The sequence below is a fragment of the Gadus macrocephalus genome, chromosome 1 (genome assembly GCF_031168955.1).
Source record: "Gadus macrocephalus chromosome 1, ASM3116895v1".
Classification (NCBI taxonomy): Eukaryota; Metazoa; Chordata; class Actinopteri; order Gadiformes; family Gadidae; genus Gadus; species Gadus macrocephalus.
In genome coordinates this window covers 11,275,102-11,293,750 of record NC_082382.1, presented here as the reverse complement: position 1 = coordinate 11,293,750, position 18,649 = coordinate 11,275,102, and the positions used below count along the sequence as shown (strand labels likewise).

The 18,649-nt window shown below is 51.1% G+C and overlaps 1 protein-coding gene across 8 annotated transcripts in view; it reads right to left on the bottom strand.

Annotated features, from left to right (window-relative positions):
* LOC132470090 (ankyrin repeat and SAM domain-containing protein 1A-like) overlaps window positions 1-18,649 on the bottom strand; it is a 65,461-nt gene that overhangs the window by 29,670 nt on the left and 17,142 nt on the right. For 7 of the 8 annotated variants that reach the window (XM_060068284.1, XM_060068479.1, XM_060068562.1 and 4 more), the window contains 10 exons: window positions 13,767-14,063; window positions 12,485-12,560; window positions 12,123-12,224; window positions 11,511-11,597; window positions 11,141-11,310; window positions 10,799-10,861; window positions 8,898-9,033; window positions 7,829-7,872; window positions 6,518-6,608; window positions 2,464-3,041 (listed from right to left, as the gene is read on the bottom strand). In XM_060068284.1, coding sequence (XP_059924267.1) covers window positions 2,464-3,041; window positions 6,518-6,608; window positions 7,829-7,872; window positions 8,898-9,033; window positions 10,799-10,861; window positions 11,141-11,310; window positions 11,511-11,597; window positions 12,123-12,224; window positions 12,485-12,560; window positions 13,767-14,063 — 1,644 coding nt within the window. The remainder of the gene's footprint in view (window positions 1-2,463; window positions 3,042-6,517; window positions 6,609-7,828; window positions 7,873-8,897; window positions 9,034-10,798; window positions 10,862-11,140; window positions 11,311-11,510; window positions 11,598-12,122; window positions 12,225-12,484; window positions 12,561-13,766; window positions 14,064-18,649) is intronic. The other variant, XM_060068390.1, reaches the window with a different exon arrangement.

Below are 18,649 nucleotides of genomic sequence, written 5' to 3'. Positions count from 1 at the left end.
CCGCGCAGAACACTGAACCGGGACATTAGCCGATGGGACTAGGCCCTCAGACGCTGCACTCTCATTGATTGTAGACACAGGGAGACGGCAGGTCAATGCTACAGTCACCAAAAAGCTGCGCCCATAAATGTTCAAGGGAGTGGCGACCATGATGGGTTTTTAACAATTGGTTATAAAATTTGAGTTATGCTTTGATGACAGCCAATTAAATACCGCAATTCTTTACAGCTGCAACAATAAAAGACGACATGTCAATATATATTCTTACCAAAGACAAAATCTCTCCAAAACGAAAAACTCCCAAAAAATAAAAGTTTGTCATGCTAAAAAAATGTGTGTGTGGTTTTATTTCAGAGCGTGGGGAGGTACTTTAAATGGGCGGGCAGTCCTATTGAAATAGGTAGTCACTTCTTCAAGTTGCTGAGTGGCTGATTATGAACAACGAAGCTTAGCATTGAGCTAAATAACAATCAACTCTACCCATCACCGTATGCCTCAAGACCTCCTTCTCAGAATGGCCCATTTCCTAAACCCTGCATTCAGAGTTATCCCAGAAGGCTGGTGAGATAGTCCTCAAACAACCGTTCTGTTTTTTTATTATCTGGAAAATACTTCATATCAGCCCTACGTCAGCCATGGCCGATGAGGTCATGTACCGAGTGACTCCACAGGGGCGGCAACTCAATCCCCTCTGTGAGTGCGTGAGGGTGAGTGTGAGGGAGAGTCAGAGAGCGTTTCATATTAAGACCACTGACTCAGTAAAGATTACTTAGCATATAATGTAAAAAGATACAGTCTGCATTTAGCTGAACATAGAGTTCCAGGTGTGTGTAGTTAGTAGCGTGTTAAGGTTATAACTGTCTAATTGAGAGGCAAGAAAGGCCTTTACAATTGGAACATAGTATCACAATCAAAAACATAAAATATGAATTTAGTGTACTTTCTTTCATAATCAGGAGGCCCGATGATTACAAATTCCTCAGGGAATCAGAGAGTAATCCAATATATCCGTTAACGATGAAGACGATGCGAACCAATACAAATCAATACAAGCACAATCAATGACATGTCCTCATCTTCTGTCCGTCAAGTGGAATATAGATTTTCCCTCTTCGATCCTCAATGTTGCTGTGAACCATCATCATCGGTCATCCGCCTCATAAAGGAGTGGAATGCTGTGAAGTGCTTTAAAGTGTGTGAACCTTGATAACTAGCTTCATGGACCTTTTCCTCTGCAAAGCGCTGGTGGGAGAGCGCTGGTGGTAGAGTGGTGGCGGGGCTGGTCGGTGGGTGAACTTGGTAAGAGGAGCGGGTAGGTCCTAGAGGGAGGATCGAGCTACGGATCAGTCCCGCTCTCCGCATCTCAATTTCCACCCTGTTGTCTCTCCTCTTACCCTTTCCATGAATGGCCTTCTTCCCGTCTTATATGTCCCCCCGCTTCATCGACCAACCAACGCGTTTTCCCTTCCAGGACCAGTGTTGAATATGCACCGTGAACCAGATCCCTAATAAATATTACAGATGACATCACCGTCATAGAAATACCAACCAGGGCATGTCTTTCACTCGGAAAACCCAAGAGACGAAAGAGTTACAGCTCAGCTGATAGTTTGATATTACAGATGTGTTCGGTCCCGCAATAACAACCACCACAGATCTACGTTGAACGCCAGGCGAAAACCACTCAGGCACGTCGTTTACCGTGGCGCGGCAAACGACTTAAATCAAATCAAGCGTTCGGGTTCGGGAGGCATGCTCGGTTGGTGTGAGACCAGTTCTTAAATCAGAGGCGGCTCCGCTGCTGCCAGTGTTCTGACGTACCCGGCGCTCATGCACTCCGACTGAACCACGGAGACGCCATCTCGGCCCGCCTGCACACTGTCCCCCCTCGCCCACATCTCCTCCAACGCCTCTGATTGTATTGGCACAAGATCGGCAGCGGTGTGTGTGTGTGTCTGTGTGCGTGAGACAGGGCATATAAGGTCTACAGCGTTCGGGAGGTGATGATTGATGGCGGGAGGAGTGATAGCCAGCGAAGGCGCGCGTGGTGAAACACTTGTTATGTAAGCGCTGTTCAGGATTCACGTGTTCTTGATCATACGTTGGAGGATACAGGGTAGCACACAATTCTTTTAGAGTAGTCAACTATTGGCTATTCAACTTTTGTAAATGTATTACTACTATCCGACATTGGACTGACTTGTTTGAGCTCCAGAACTCCCACACACGGTCAATCCTGACCCTCTATACCGGGCCTCAGCTCAACCCCAGCAGGGCGGACGACAAGTGACAAACCTTCCGACAGTTCCCTTGAGTACCCCGCCTGACTGAGTCATGTGACCTGCAGAGACCACAGAGAGAGGGACCTGGTGGTGTTACCCCGCTACGCTAACCATATCGCTCAGCCATCGCTTAAGATCCTTCCTCGTCACACCGACCCAGAATGCAGCGCGGCGCTCTTACCTCGTCCCATTCCGAGGTGAACGAGGGCGACTTCTCCAGCCTCTTCTTGCCCGCGCTGCAGTTGGACACCGACTCGCTGCGGCTGCCCAGACAGCCGTCCTCCTCGCCGGGCGGGGACACCAGCAGGTCCGAGTCCGACTTGGAGAGGCTCCTGGCCAGCTTCAGGTCCCCGGGGGGGCGCATCCGGCCGGCGGGGCTCCCCCCGGCGCCGCCGCCGCCGCCGTCCCGGGGCTCCTTACTCACAGTGGCGTAGATGGCTTTGGGGTCAAAGTCTGTCAGGATGGCGGCCATGTTGGGCCGGGGCGGGGACGGTGTAGCCGCCGCCGCCGCTGGTGCTGGCGCGGCCGTGGGAGGGGCCTTCGCTTTGGTCGGAGGCTTGGCTTCCGGGGCTTTGGCCTCCGGCGCGTTGCCCTCCGGTTTAGGCTGGCTGGCCGGCGTCGGCGTCGCCGTCACCCCCGGCAACCGGAAAGGCTCCTCCTCGCGGCAGTCGAAGACGGGGGAGGAACCGTGGAGCAGGCCGGTGAACTGCTCAGGGACACCTGCCCCTGGCTGCTCCTCGCTGGGCTGGGAGACGTCTGCTGGGGGACCCGGAGAGAGAGAGAGAGAGAGAGAGAGAAAAGAGAGAGAGAGAGAGAGAGAGAGAAAAGAGAGAAAAGAGAGAGAGAGAGAGAGAGAGAGAGAGAGAGAGAGAGAGAGAGAGAGAGAGAGAGAGAGAGAGAGAGAGAGAGAGAGAGAGAGAGAGAAGAGAGAGAGAGAGAGAGAGAGAGAGAGAGAGAGAGAGAGAGAGAGAGAGAGAGAGAGTCAGAGAGCCAGACAGAGAGGGAGAGAGAGAGAGAGAGAGTCAGAGTCAGAGAGCCAGACAGAGAGGGAGAGAGAGAGAGAGAGGATGAGAGAGGAGGAAAGCAAGAGAAATTGAAACGGTGAGTCTGTGACAGGGCTTTGAGGAGAAATGGTCTTCCCCCCTGAAGGAGTGGTAGGTGGGGTGCGCGGCTTGGTGGGTTGGGGGTGTTGCCTCAGCACAGCTCATAGGAAGCCGCCCACACCCTTAAAAACAGATCTGTAATTGTTTCCTACCAGGAGCAGGGGGAGAGCAGCAAGAAAAAGGAGAGAAGAAGGAGTGAGAGGAGACAGAGGAGGAGAAAGACAAGCCCGAAAAGTTTGGCCACAGAATTCCAGAGCCCAGCTTGCGGCCGTCTCACGTCTCCCTGGCCGTGTTCCAGAACATGCCTTCCCCGTGTTTCACCGCTGACTGACACCATCTGCTCCTGCGCCCTCATACCTTCTCTATCAAAACACACGGGGTTCCCTTTAAAGACCCGACCCCACACGCAGAAACCCAACGCGCCAACCACACACACACACACACCAGTGTTAACAAACTTATGAACATTCAAACAAAATTCAAAAACCTGCCACTTAAAAATAGTTCTAGGCATTATGAAGCGTCTTATCCTTGTTATGCGAACGGTTTATCCTAGCAATTGTAAGTGTTTGGCACTTGTTTCTATGCATATCTTTACCGTACCGACAGAGACATTTTGTTGTTTCTCTTTCTTCTGACAAATGTACTGATTGTAAGTCGCTTTGGATAAAAGCGCCCGTCTGCTAAACGCCCTAATTGTAAATGTAAAGACCAAAGAAGACAAATAACTTACATTCCCCGGCTGGATACTTCAGGCTCTGCAGCAGCCGATGACCCACTATGAGCAGTGCAGCACACTTGTCCCGCACGTCAGACCAGTCCCCAGACCCTCCCTCCCTACGGAGTAGCTGCCTGCCACAAAGTAAAACCCCTCTCTTCCAGCGTCAGAGACGCCCACAGACGGAGAGCCCACAGAGTGGGACACAGAGTGAGTCCTTTGTTTTCCCTCCTGCTACCTTCAAGGCTCCACTAAAGCCCGCTCTGAGCTCTTGATAGCCCTGCTGTGTCGTGGCTCTGTGCTGCTGCTGCTGCTGCTGCCGCCGTTGTTGTTATCGTTCCCTGTGCGGTCAGCTGTCCACGTCGCCTCCGTCCTCCCTCGTTCCTCGTCCATTAAAAGCCAGCCAGCCAGCGGGGATGGAAATTCCGATCACTCGATCTGCTGCCCTCTCGGCCACAATCCTGATAATTAGACTTGTCACGTGGTGACTGAATGAGTGTGTGTTCGGGTGAGTGAGGGCATGCGAGTGTGAGTGTGCATGTGTGAGAGTGTTTGAGTGTGTGCGAGTGTGCATATGTGTGCGGGTCAGGGTGTTGGGTGACAGGGAATCTGGAGCAGTGACACCGCAGCGGCAGACCAGTTGACCTGTTGCAGCAGTTAATAGTCCTGTCCTTCAGAGAGCCGCTGAGAGTGATGTTGTGACCAGGAGGAGGAGGAGGAAGAGCATGAGGAGGAGGAGCAGCAGGAGGGAGGAGACAGAGGAGGGGAAGGAGGAGGAGGAAGAGCATGAGGAGGAGGAGCAGCAGGAGGGAGGAGACAGAGGAGGAGAAGGAGAAGGAGGAGGAGCAGGAGGAAGAGCATGAGGAGGAGGAGCAGCAGGAGGGAGGAGACAGAGGAGGAGAAGGAGGAGGAGGAGGGAAGAGGAGGAGCAGGAGGAGGAGGAAGAGCAGGAGGAAGAGGAGGAGGAGGAGGCAGTTGGCAAAGCAAACTCCATTTCACAACATCTGAAGGAGGGGGGCGGAGGAATTGTTTTTGTGCTGAAGTGTTGAGAAAGACTTGGACCCATGTAGGGGCAGAGACGCCCGATCAGTAATGGCTTCGTTGTTCCTTTGAGTTTTGAACTGGTCATTAGCGAAGAGAGTGTGTGTGTCTTTGTGTGCGTGTTGGGGACCCCACCCTGTACTCTCCCCTCCCATCCCCTCCCCGCCCTCCCCATCGCTAAACACTTCATTTAGGAAAAAACGCTGTGTGTGGGTGTTGTGTGTGCGCGCGTGTGTGTGTGTTTGTGTGTGTGCACTCACATTATAAACGGGTGAGTGAGTACACTGTACACATGTCCAGAACCAGAGCCAAAAACACACCCACCACCCTGTCCTTGGCTGGCTGTGGGCTGTGAACGCCCAGATGAGCCAATCCCCCCCCCACCACCACCATCGCCAACACAGCAGATGGAGGCTACAGAGTCCCCCCGGTGTGAGACGAGTGAGGTCACCACAGAGACATGTGTGTTTCTCTTGGCCCCCCCCCCCCCCCCCCCCTGCGAGCGGCGAGCTTCACCGGTGACTTCATCCAGACCCACATATCACAGCCGCTCACAGCGCTGTCCCACCGCACGACATGTGCTGTCTGTCCGTCCGTCAGTATGAACCTGCGCCCTGTCGGGACAAACACTGAAGAGGGTACATGAGGCCGCACAAACACTACCACGAGGTTTCCGTTCAGCAGTGACCACCACTTCGAGAGTGTTGCTATCCCGTGGTGATCTTCATCCCAGGGGAAAGGTTGGACTTCAAAAACGGTACAGCCAGGTCAAAACCAAACCGAACACGTCCACCACAGCAACCATCAGGCAGGTAAGTATACCATGTGTATATCTTGAATCCATGTCGAATATAAAGACGACAATTCATTTCCATATTCCCTCACAGATCATGTTTCCTCATTATGCTGAATCAAGCGCAGGTCTACGGTATGCCACTTAACTTCGTAACCAATTCACCGCTTCACAAGTCCCCCCACTTACAACTGTTCAGATCCACTTCAAGCACAGAGGAGGCGTCTTGGTTAATACCGAGTGTGCATCAGAGAAGGAATTCTAGCTTCGGGTTGCCAGCCCACCAGTTCTCCCTTGTTCCTCCGCCAGGGAACGTCAATCACCTGCTCCCTTAACCAGCCAAAATCCGATCGGCGGCCTGGGAATGCCAACGAGACATTCCCTGGCGGCACTAATCCTAACCAGCCAATCTAGCTCCGCTAAACGCATTGCTTTCATTACAGCGACAAGACCCGAGCTTTCCTCCGCTTTCTCCCACGCTAAACGACAAACCCCCAGCGGCGGTGTGAGTGCGTGGACCGGTGTTAACCGGTATTAAACAGTAACACGAGGCCCTTGAAGGTCCTCCTCCCACACTGACCTCCAGGGGCCCGGGGCCCGGGCGGCTGGAGGCTGTCTTTCGTCTGGTGTCCCGGGGGTCTCTGGTCGTTGGGGGCGGGCGTTTTACGGTGCTGAAGGTGCAGAGAGGGAAGGCGTTAAGAAGGCACACTTTAGTTACACAGGCGGACGGAGACGGTAATCGAAAAAGCACTAGAGAGCACTTTAGTAGAGCATGAGAGCACTACAGTGAATAACTTCATTTCAGCAAGAGAATTGTGCTAAAATGAATCTTATTCAGTGTAGCGCTCTGATCCGAACGCTACATAGGGTTAGGGTTAGGCTAACCCTCTGCAGTACGGTTTACCACACGCTGTTGCTTATTACAAAACAAAAACGATAACAGTTTTGATATTAATAACTCGGAGCAGATAAAATTGGAATGTCATGATGGCACATAAAGTTCTAAGCAGCTACGGGCGGAGGAGAGGAGTAATACAAATCAGCAGGGTGATAAAATGCAGAAGGCCACATAAATAGATATAACGGGCTCGTAAACACGGAGGCAAGATTAAGTGAGGCCTCGAGTTACGCGGCTTGGTACAGACGTCACGTCTGAAAAGGCTTGCGGAGTGACGCAGAAGGGTCTGAGAGATGTCGTCTTAGGGAACAGCAATTCTCTAACCAAAACAAGGGGGGGCCACTCTTCATATTTGAAACTGTCAGGCAGTAGACAGGCCCTTACTTTGTTCAATGGCCCTGAATGGCAATCTGCCAGACAAGCTTCAAATCCCTTTGCTCTTAGCAGATCTGCCACTACAAATATTTAATGTTCACCAGTTAATTACCTATTGCCATAAATAGTCATGATTAAAAAAGTATTTTGACTGTTACACATGGGTAAAGTTTTAACAGCCAAACAAACTTCTGAAGGGTTGTTTTGGGCCAGAAATTAGGGGCTGAACTGTGAGAACACATTCAGGAAGCATCCATGAATGCATTGCTTATGCTAATAATAAACATGCAAGCTTATTAGCATATGTCCTGAGCGGCGTCACTGTAGAGAACGTGAGCTTGTTAGCATAGCATGAGCCTCCTAGAGCCAGTGAGTCTGGGGAAATGAAAGAGTTAGTCTGAAGGAGAGAAAGCCTACATGTAGGTCCATCCCAATCCCCCTTCACTTAGAATGGGTTAGGAAGGGCTGGATATGACGGAGAGCACACACGTTGGGGGTATCTATCGGTGCGAGCTGCGTGACACGGTTTGAGCAAGCAAACAGTTGTGTTTTTCTTAGGGCTCACACAAGAAGGCGAGCACAATGAATGGAAGAATAACATTAATACCACATCCATACCTGAGGTAGGACACTGTTGGAACTGCGGACTGTGCTTTTCTCTTCTGAAACCGATATAGAAAAACAGAGTTAGGTCATGGGCTCGGCAGGCATTGGGTTACATCATAGCTTATCAATGATGAGACATTTGCCCCATTATCAACACAGCAGCAGTCCGTGGGATTGGGTTTACACCGGCCAGGGTCGGATAGCAGACTGCAGCTAGCCCAGGGGGCCGGAGGTGTTCCACATCAGTCTTTATTGGGGAGACATGGCTGGCGAACATTAAAACACTTAAGATTACCGTCCCTTTTACGGACGCCTGGCAAATCAGGTTCCGCAGAAGGAGACCATAATGGCAATGAAATAAAAGGACTCATTAAATATTTGTCTGGGGCCGTCGGTATCGGAACGATGTGGGTTTAGGCTGATTGGTTCCAATGGTGTTCATCATTTATTCAAATACAAGGAGCCGTGATTACATCAGTGGAAGGAAACCTCAAACCGGAGCAGCCAGCTGACGTTTCTACTGGCGGAGGCCGACAGAGGAAACAGCCCGAGAGCCTGGGGCTGCTTTTAAAGACATCTACATCAACAGCCAGGGATCCAACACAGGCCCGCTCATTTAATCCCCTTTATCCAATTACATGCAGGGCCGTTCGCTGGCCCTGACCACGCCGGGCCGCTCTGGAAGCCCGCTGGAAGACGTGGCGGCTCTCTCTGACAGGCTCTCCGGCTCACTATATTCAGCCCGGGCGGAGACGACTCTGTGGATGCACCGTACGTGAAATAAACTGAGTTTGTGTTAAATAAACAGAATGGTCTCCTGGTCAGGCTGGCTGGGACCACTCCCAGAGGACATGTCTGCAGTCTACCTGGAAGCACCCTTTGGAAAGACGCCCTAACCCCCACCTGCTCATCAGTCAGGTCAAGTATAAAATACAACATAAATCTGTGTATCCCAAACATTCCATGAGAGATAAATAATGTCCATTCCTGCTATCTGACAAGTAGTAGTGGCAAATAATTCAAGTTAAAACTAAAGCCAAGGTGCGACCACAAACAACAGACGAGTAATGGGCGTGGCTACCTCTGGTGGGCGGGGTCTTGTGGCTTGTGGGCGAGGATCTGGTCTGCGCCGAGAAGAGCAGCTCGTACGTGTGGTCCCCCTCCTCCTCCTCCGCAGGCTCCCCCCGCTCGTCGATGCTGCTGTGCGTGTACAGCGCCTGGGAGGGGGAGGGAGAGAGAGAGAGAGAGGGGGAGGGAGGGGGGAGGGAGAGGGGGAGGGAGGGAGAGAGGGAGGGGGGGAGAGAGAGAGGGGGAGGGAGGGAGAGAGAGAGAGAGAGAGAGAGAGAGAGGGGGAGGGAGGGAGAGAGAGAGGGGAAGGGAGCGAGAGGGAGGGGGAGAGAGGGGGAGGGAGAGAGAGAGAGAGGGAGGGAGCGAGGGAGAGAGAGGGAGGGGGAGAGAGGGGGAGAAAGAGAGATTGAAGTATATAGGGAGAGAGCGGGAGGGAAGGGGAGAGAGGGGGGGGAGAGAGAGGAAGAGAGAGAGGGAGACGGAGGGATAGAGAGAGAGGGATGGGGAGAGAGAGAGGGAGAGGGAAAAGGGAGAGAGAGAGGGAGGGGGACAGAGAGAGAGAGAGAGAGGAAGGGAGGGAGAGGGAGAGGGAGAGGGAGAGAGAGAGAGAGAGAGAGAGAGAGAGGGAGGGGGAGAGAGAGGAAGGGGATGGATGTAAAGTTCAAAGAAAACCAAACATCCTGTTTCAGCAAGCTACTCAGCTATCTATCCAACCACTATCAACATAAGAGAAAATGCCTTCTTCTGGCCCACTTCTGGTTCCACTTTTTATTTCTTAATTGGGGGCTTGATGTTTGGGGCCTGTAGCCTTTCAGGCCATCCCTTACACATCTCAAGCACAGAGCCCTCCCACTCACCATACGTTTGAGGCCATACTCACATCTTTGTCGAATTTGTTGTATTTAAGCAGAGATGAGGAACTGGATCAAGCCTTAGTGCTACTTTGTAACCCACTACATCACTATTCATTTAAGATTTGGTTTCAGGGTTTATTTTACTGATTAAAAGGGGGACATGAACTGATTTTACGATTGTAAAAATCACTTCATTATTGTGAAGCGTGCATCTGTTACTCGTTACTCTCTAGGGCCCCCTACAGGTGCGATCTGGCCTCGCTTTACTGGGAGCACTGGGGGCTCCCAGTAATCACACCATGAAGGCGTTGAGTGAATTCATTAATTTTCATCTTCTGGCTCGTAATTTTCCCACAACAAGTGTTTGTGTTGATGTTAACTTATCTTCAGGCATGCAGGAGGGATAAAAACCAAACCAACTAACACTAATTCAATTTAACTTTATTAATCATCTGAAGGGGGATTCAGCATAACCCTATAAGCCTATCAGGGGAAGAAAACGTGTAATAATCAGTCAGGATGTATTGCTCAGGGAAAATAAATAATAGTTTAGTTTGACACTAGTTTGACATTATTCTGAGAGCAAGAATGTTCTCTAAGGCTCTCTGAATCTTCCTTTCTAGTCCGCTTATTCATTCTTTTCCTTCTATCTCCCCCGCTCTCCCTCTCTCCCCCTCTCTCTCCCCCTCTATCGCCTTGCACGCCCTGCGCCGTGTGCTGGCATGAATATTTATAAACAGGTTGTTTGAATTGAGCAGCAGGCGTGAAGAGGAATCTGGAAAGGGCTGGTGATAATGACAGCCAGCGACATTATAATTGGAAGACAAACACCTTTCCCAGGGCCCTGTTGTCAGCCCTTTGACAGACGGGCTCTGCCACCAGCCCAGACTTAACTCTAGTGGTGGGGTGGAACCGAAGGCAGCGAGCATTTAGAACCCAGACGGAACCAAGATGGCAAGGGGAAAACCGTCCAGAGTAAACAGTGTTGTTATTGCTCTGGATAAAGCCTCTCTGGGCTGTGTTTTTGGTGCCCTGTGAGGGGATGACTTCATCCTCTTACCTCCGAGCTCATCTCCTCTTCGTGACCGGCGACGGGGTGACACGGGTGGGCCAGGCGCTCCTTCTGAGCACAACAAGGAGGATAATATTCAGTCAGTTGCAACTCTTTCTTACCAGTAACGTACTACACATTTCTTCTTAACAAGAAGAGGGGGGAAACAAGGGGCCCGCTGTCTTCGGAAAAAACAAATGAAAGAAAGGCATTCAAATCAGTGGAGAGGAGAAACAAACAGCGTCTTTCACACACTAACGCACTATCGCCCTCTAGTGGGGACGTCTGACATAACGCAACCACAGAGTAGACAGCAACTCAAGAGTGTGGGTTTGCTGGAGCCAAACTCACTTTGCCGGCGTCGCTGTCGGGCCGGCCAGAGTCCCGGTCGGAGGACTTGCCGCTGGCCAGGCTGTCCAGGGAGTGGCAGGACGTGGCCTCAAACAGGGCCTCATACGGGCTCTCCTCCTCCGGCCGCGGGGCCATCCCGGATATCAGCTCACCCATCTTCTCTAGATCACCTGCACACACACACACACACACACACACACACACACACACACACACACACACACACACACACAGTTGGGGGGGGGGGGGTCCCATATTTTTAAATGCGCCAATGTGTGCAGAACGCTGTTTTTATCTTCTGGTCGGTGGAAGTGCTGCCAGTTCAGTCCTGCACTGGGCAGGGAGAGCGTGTGGAGGGGGTGAACCTTACCTCTCCTCCTGGGACTGGGGCTCTCCTGAGGTGGGGGGATGGGCGGGGGAGGGAGGTCCAGGTCCGGAGGCTTTCCAACCATGTGACCTGTAGAACAACCAAAAGACACCATAAGGGAACAGTCAGGGCTTTTCTTTTCTAAAGTGCAAAACGTTGTTAAATGGGGGGGGGGGGGGGGTTTCTGGGAAGTTAACTGCTCTCAGTTCTCTAGCGAGTGGGAAGTAGGTTTTGACAGCGTTTGAGACTCGCCCCTCTGGAAGCCAATGTGTCTGTTTGTTCTAAATCCTTGACCCCTGTCTGATTGCTGATATTGACTTTTTTAACAACTCGTAGGCAGATCCCTCTGCCAGAACGAGGGTTTCCTTCCTGCTTACTCTGAAACTAGTTCATGTATTCCAGCTCCTAGAAGCCTTATACTTGCTACGAGGTAAATCGACTGCATTTATGTAACGCTTATGGAGCTGTGGCCCCTCAAAGGGCTTGACAATTACTGCCTCACATGACACCTCAACACTTAGGCTGGAGGAGCCGGGGTTCAAACCAGCAACCTTCCGGTTGGAAGACCACCCGCTCTAGCGTCCTGAGCCCTGGACCCCCGTGCGGCCCCCTCACCGTGTATGAGAGCTGCGATCTCCCTGCTCTTCTGTGAGGGCATCTCCCTGACGGTGTCCAGCGCCGTCAGACCCCTGATGTCCGTGATGCTGGCTTCGATCCCTGACCGCGGGCAAGACGACACACGACAGCAGAGAGTCGACAACACACAAAAAGTCAACACACTTTCGTCATAATTCTGTGATGCATGAGGTGAGACGGGGGGGGAAAAGTGGCCTGTGAAAAAAAAAAAAAAAAAGATATGATGCTACTGTGGCTTAGACACAGAGCGTGTCCGTGCCTGTGTGTCAGGGCGGCAGGGTTAAGCTTTCTGCTTGGTGACGGGGGGGAGGGAGGGAGGGAGGGAGGGAGGGAGGACCTACCTGCACTGAGGAGCCGCTGCACCACGTCCGCCTTCCCGTAGAGAGCCGCTTCGTGGAGGGCACTGCCCCTCTCCGTCTGCACACACACACACACACACACACACACACACACACACACACACACACACACACACACACACACACACGTTGAGGGAGATTGTGGTAACTACTGATAATGGGTTAATGTAGCCTATAGCGTTAGCACAGAGCAGGAGATCTACGGAATCCACATTTCAGATCCGTCTTTCTGCACAAGCTTGAATCACTCTCCAGGGGGACTTGGATCTCTGGATTAAACCCCTCGCTCCGGCATTCGCCACCCCCTAAAGCCAGTTTAGAGGACGTCTACATGCTGATTGCGTAGCAAGTTGACGCAACGTATCATTTTACGCAACCCAGTCCTGGTTTGTACCTCACAGTTACAAAATATGTCCCGCCGTGGTCAGGTTGACTGCAGCGTTTGAGATGTATTTTGATGCACGGGGTTGCAAGCCCTCCGCTGCACTGCGTTGAAAATGAATCGTCAACGTGATCCGCGCTACGACCGCAACCACCCAGCCAGTGAGTACAAGGCATGGAGCGCCTGAACGGTCGGCTGTGGAATGGATGTCTTCCTGAGCCCCTCCGGCGGGGCGCACAACGTTCTGGATGACGATGACATGGCTGAGGACCCCAAGCGGACTCCCGGCCCACTCGTAATGGGGGGGGCCCTGCGTGGAGCCCGGCCTGAGGGCCTCGCGCAGACGGCGTGTCTCTCTGGTCCTCTGAAGGGACGCCAGGAGGTGGGTGGCGGGGCTGTGCTGCTGACTGATGGGGGGGCAACGTTTAGGGTGCAGTGGGCTAGGAGGTGGGGCGCAAGCTCCAGTAGGTGGGGCGATACTGATGACTCTGTCGTTTTCGTTGTCTTTTTGGCTTCATTAGGAGAGCGGTATGACTTATAATCCAGTGGCAGAAGGCATACATGGAGTTCATGGTGTATAGATATTATGTAGAATACAGGAAAACATTTCTTTACACACACACACACAAAAACACACTGTATATGGTAGGATGCCAAAAATACACGCACACAAACACACACACACACACACACACATTTCACACTATGCAAAGCATTGTCAGCTGCAATGTCCTTTCGCCCCCCCCACTTCCTCTAATCCATCGTGCCCTTAAGTGAATCTTTCGTTTCGCGCGCACACTCACACTCCCACCCACCACATCCACCACATCCACCACATCCACCCCCTCCACCACATCCACCCCCTCCACCCCCTCCACCCACCTCGTAGTTGATGTCCATGCCGGCGTCCAGCAGCACCTCGACCACGCCCAGGTGCCCGTTGCGCGAGGCCAGGTGCAGCGGCGTGTGCTTCTTGGTGTTGCAGCCCAGCAGGTTGGGGTGGGCGCTGAGCAGCAGCTTCACCACCTCCAGCCGCCCGTACAGCGCCGCCAGGTCCAGCGGCGTCTCAAACTTGTTGTTGCGCATGGTGGGGTCCGTGAGCTCCTCCAGCAGCAGGCGCGCCACCTGCGTGTGGCCATACTGCGCCGCGCAGTGCAGGGGGGTCTCATTGTCGTTGTTCTGTGGAGGGGGGGGGGGGGGCAGAGAGATGTAAGCGCACGCGTGTGTGTGTGTGTGTGAGATAGAGCGTCTGTGTGTGTGTGTGTGTCAGTGCTCTTGTGCACTTGTGTTTTTGCACTTATGTGAGACATTGCGGGTGTGTGTGCATGTGTGTGACATTGCCAGCACGCGTGAGCCGGTGTGTACATTACACATGTTTGTGTGCGCGCCGCGCGCATGTGTGAGACAGCGCTTGTGCACTTGTGTATTTGCAATGTGTGTTTGTGTCTGTGTGCACGTGCGCGAGTGTGAGTGTGTGTATTCGGACGGAGGAGGGGTGGGGGAGTGTGGGGTCGGGAAAGCATGTAGTATGGCAAAAGATAAAACACAAGAATGATCGATGGGGAAAGGGGTTATCAAGGAGAGGGGCAGTGGGGAGGGAGGGGGGGGTGTGGGGTTTGAACCCAGTCAAGGCGGCCCATGACGCTGGAGAGGATGTGACGGAGACGGAGAGCCACGGAGTGTGTGTGTGTGTGTGTTTGAGAGGATAAGCCAATCAGTACCCTGGGCCCACACCACAAACAAGTTAAAGGTTGGAGAGGGACACCCAATTAGGACGCAGCATACGTAACAAGGCCTGGGGAGAGGGGTGAAGCAGAATCAAAGGTTCGCAGGGGGGGGGGGGACCTGCGTCGGTCAGAGGGGTCCAGGCAGACTGTCAGAAGCTATGTGTCTCTTCGCCAGAGGATCAAAGGGAACTTGAAAGGAGGCTTTACCGCCGCTCTGGCAGCTCCTCTGAAAGGAGGGTTACGGATATCACACCACATAATTCACTAGCCTCTCATTTTTCACTGTGACATAATTTTTTTTTTTTTTAAATCAATGTATTCTTGAAGCAATTGTATTGAGTTGAGTGTGTGTTAGGTTCAGCTTTGAGCAAAGACCTATGCTCGAAGAAATCAGTTCATTCAGTCGCATCTTTTCTCGGTCAAATTTAAGGAGAAGACCCTTAAATCATCCAGAATATGTAAATGCACACTTCAGAGTATTGTAGGCACGAGGGGTTATGGGTAATGGAGTCTTAATTCCAGGAAAGACTAGTGCTATTGCTACACTTTCCTTAGGAGCTTAACCAATCAAATCATAGCCCATTGTTATAAAGGAGAACAGCATAGTCAACACGTTGGCCTTGGATTAGATATGCAACATGGACAGACCAGTGAATGAACTGTGAATCATAATCACAGCATTAAGTCATTAAAACGGGTTTAGGAAGCCACCACAATATTTACTCATCAATGTTGGAAACTGAGAAGAACCTATCTTACTCCTCTTAGTCTTGAATGAATATGAACTTTGTCATATGTGAACAAGTAGCGTGACTTCAAAGGGGAACTTAAGACGAGGCAATATTATATATATATATATATATATATAAAATACCCAAGATGAAATAAACCGAGGTAAGGAAAGCTTAGGTATAAATACAGCATCATTATATTGGTGTATAGTTGTACTTTTTTATGCAGAATCTTTTTGGGGGTCTTTACCATAACCTGCCAGCAGGGGGCACGCCCTGCAATACCGACTTCTTAGGTCAGACTGCACTCAAAATTTGTGGAAGTAACCCTTTATAATCTATACTATGTTTGCCTTTGATAACACTGCAGAGGCACGAATAAAATAACCCAATTGTTTACCGGTCGTAGTAAGAGCACTACGGCTGATAATATCATGCAGCCATTTCAACCATCCATTCTAAAAGAACCAAACCTATCTGGACACCGGTTTGAATAATTAAGTCAATGAAAGCCTACAAGCCCTTTGTACTGACAACATTGGGAGTAGGGGTGCGGCAGAGAGAGTGCTAGTTTTGGCAAATGGCAAAGCCACACATGTCAGAATGGGAGAGACAGTGGGAGAGAGAGAGAAAGACTACGAGACAGAGACACAACACAAGAAACAGAATGAATGAGATGGAGAGAAAAACAAAGACAGGAAGAGAGAAACAAAAAGAGAAAGAAAGCCCCTCATACCACAAGCAAACAAACATCAACCCACACACACACACACACACACACACACACACACACCAACACACCCCTTGCTTTCCCTTAGCTAAAGAACGTCCGACAGCTGGCATGAGAGGGCCAGGGTGGGCATGGAGGGACGGGCGGACGGTGCCAGGTCAAGTGGCTGCTGTACGCAGGGGAGAGAGATGGCAGCTGTGCCCGTGATTCAGCCACGGGGAGACAGGAAGTGATGCAGAGGGAACCCGAGGGCAACTCTGGACAGGTGTGAGCATTCTATTAAGAGCTGCAAAGACACGCACACACACACACACACACACACACACACACACACACACACACACACACACACACACACACACACACACACACACACACACACACACACACACACACACACACACACACACACACACACACACACACACGTTCCAGATGGGGACCAGGTACTCGCTCAGGCTCCAGTGTGTGGGAGCGAGAGAGAGGGGGACGCGAAGAGAGGGAAAGACAAAAATAAAAGGTAGGAGAGATCATGAGGGTCATAGTCCACTGGTAGAGCCGGTCTCAGCTGGAGCAGAGAGGAGCCAGGTGTGGAGTCTAGCCTATAAAACAAGGATTTCTTGAAGGACACTTCTTTGACAGTAAATTATTTGGTTAAATAGAGCATGATCATCATGGGAAGACACCCAGGAAGCATTTAACAAGCATCCTCAGTGAGGCAATGCCTGTTCGTATTCACAGTGCAAACTAGAAGCATCTCTAGTTTGTCATTTACAATACAAATAGTAGGGTAAAGCCCTTAATGAGCATGGATCATGCAAGGATCATTATATAAAGCCTATTCAATTAACTAGTAATGAAGTAAAGAAGGTTATATCATTAATTTAGGATTAATGTTTTCGAGACATATTTTCTTGTACTCCCTTTCTGTTCCCTTCTGTCCACTAAACAAACCACGCTGCATCGGATCTTCCTCCATTTGAGGCACGCCGTGAACATCACAGGGCCCAGACTCGTGCCATGCATCTGTGCACAACATGCAAACATGCATGTACACATACGAACGGCAGGATCTTTAAACCATGAATGATGCATGAACACAACACGCATGGCTGCAACTCCAGTATGCAAACTCTCACACACACACACACACACACACACACACACACACACACACACACACACACACACACACACACACACACACACATTACATCAGCGACGTTCTCTCAGATGTGATTCCACCAAATTATAATCCAAACAAATCTCCTACTATGGTGTAGGATTCGACCAAAGCGCCGATTTAATGGAGGGCCCTCATAATCCCTTCCACAGGCTCTGCCATGATACACGTCACTCCTTCGAGTCCATGGTTTCCTCTTCCAGCGGTGCATGGATTGGCCCCGATGTGCAATACAAAACAAATCAGGAAGTTCACTGCAAGGCTGTCTGTTATAAAAATAAAAAAAGACCAATAAAATGTCCAGATGCTATGTCCCCGTTTGATTTTTGGTGCAAGGTGTTTGGTGACCGGGTAATTCCCGTCTGCACTGTGAGGCGTTGCACCATGCTCTGTCATGCGCTTTACGGTCAGACGTACATAGCGTAGTTCTCTGGAGGATGACTCAACCGCCTTGACGTTGAACAGCTATTAGCACGCCCCCTCTGTGAGTGATGATGCACACCAGGAGGTTGAGCACAAATCCTGTAGAAATATCTAATGCACAAAGCAAGTGCTTTGCTTTGTGTATTTAGGGTAAAGCAGTGAAACCACACGATAAGAACATTCCTTTCCAGTAATGGAAGGGGCACCCATCACTACAAGGGCCATACCATGTGACCGCCTTAAAGATAATTAATGAAAGCCTGAAGCACCGGCACTCAAAGTGAAAAAACAGCAGCTAGATTTTACTAACAGCACGCGAGAACAAAGCATTCTGAATGCACCAATGTAGTACATGTACTTCTGCACCACGTGAGTGCAGGACATCTGATTAGGTTTGTTTTGACTGGGGTTGTTCCTGGCTGGAAGATAACCGTAAACAGACTTATATCAGGCTTAAAGAGAAAACAAAAAAGAGAGACCTTAATCTGACCTGAAACACAAGTTACAGCTCGCGGGCCGCGTGAGGAGCCGCCCGTATACAGCGCACCATTGTCTGTTCGCCAGAACGGAGCTCGAGATGCGAGTAAGCACAACTGCACCAGGGAGCTTAGCTGGGAGATGGGGTTTAGCGTTCCCAACGCACAGTCTCCACTTCCTGGACGGTATGAGCTCGCTGCCCACATCGCACCACCGCCCCCCACAAGAAAGAACCAGCTTTTCAATTCTGAAAATCAGCCATGAACAATGAGAACGTTGGCAGCCTGATTTAGACCTCGGCGCATGTTAGACATGAGATTACCGTCTCCACCGCTCTCCCTCCCATTGATAAGTCCTGCGCTAACTAGGAACATCTGGGGATTACTACGATGCTGCAGAACGCTACGAGAGAGACAGAGAGACAGAGAGACAGAGAGAAAAGACTCACTACCCCGACGCTGGGAGACGGTAACACGGTCTGACTGGTGACCTCT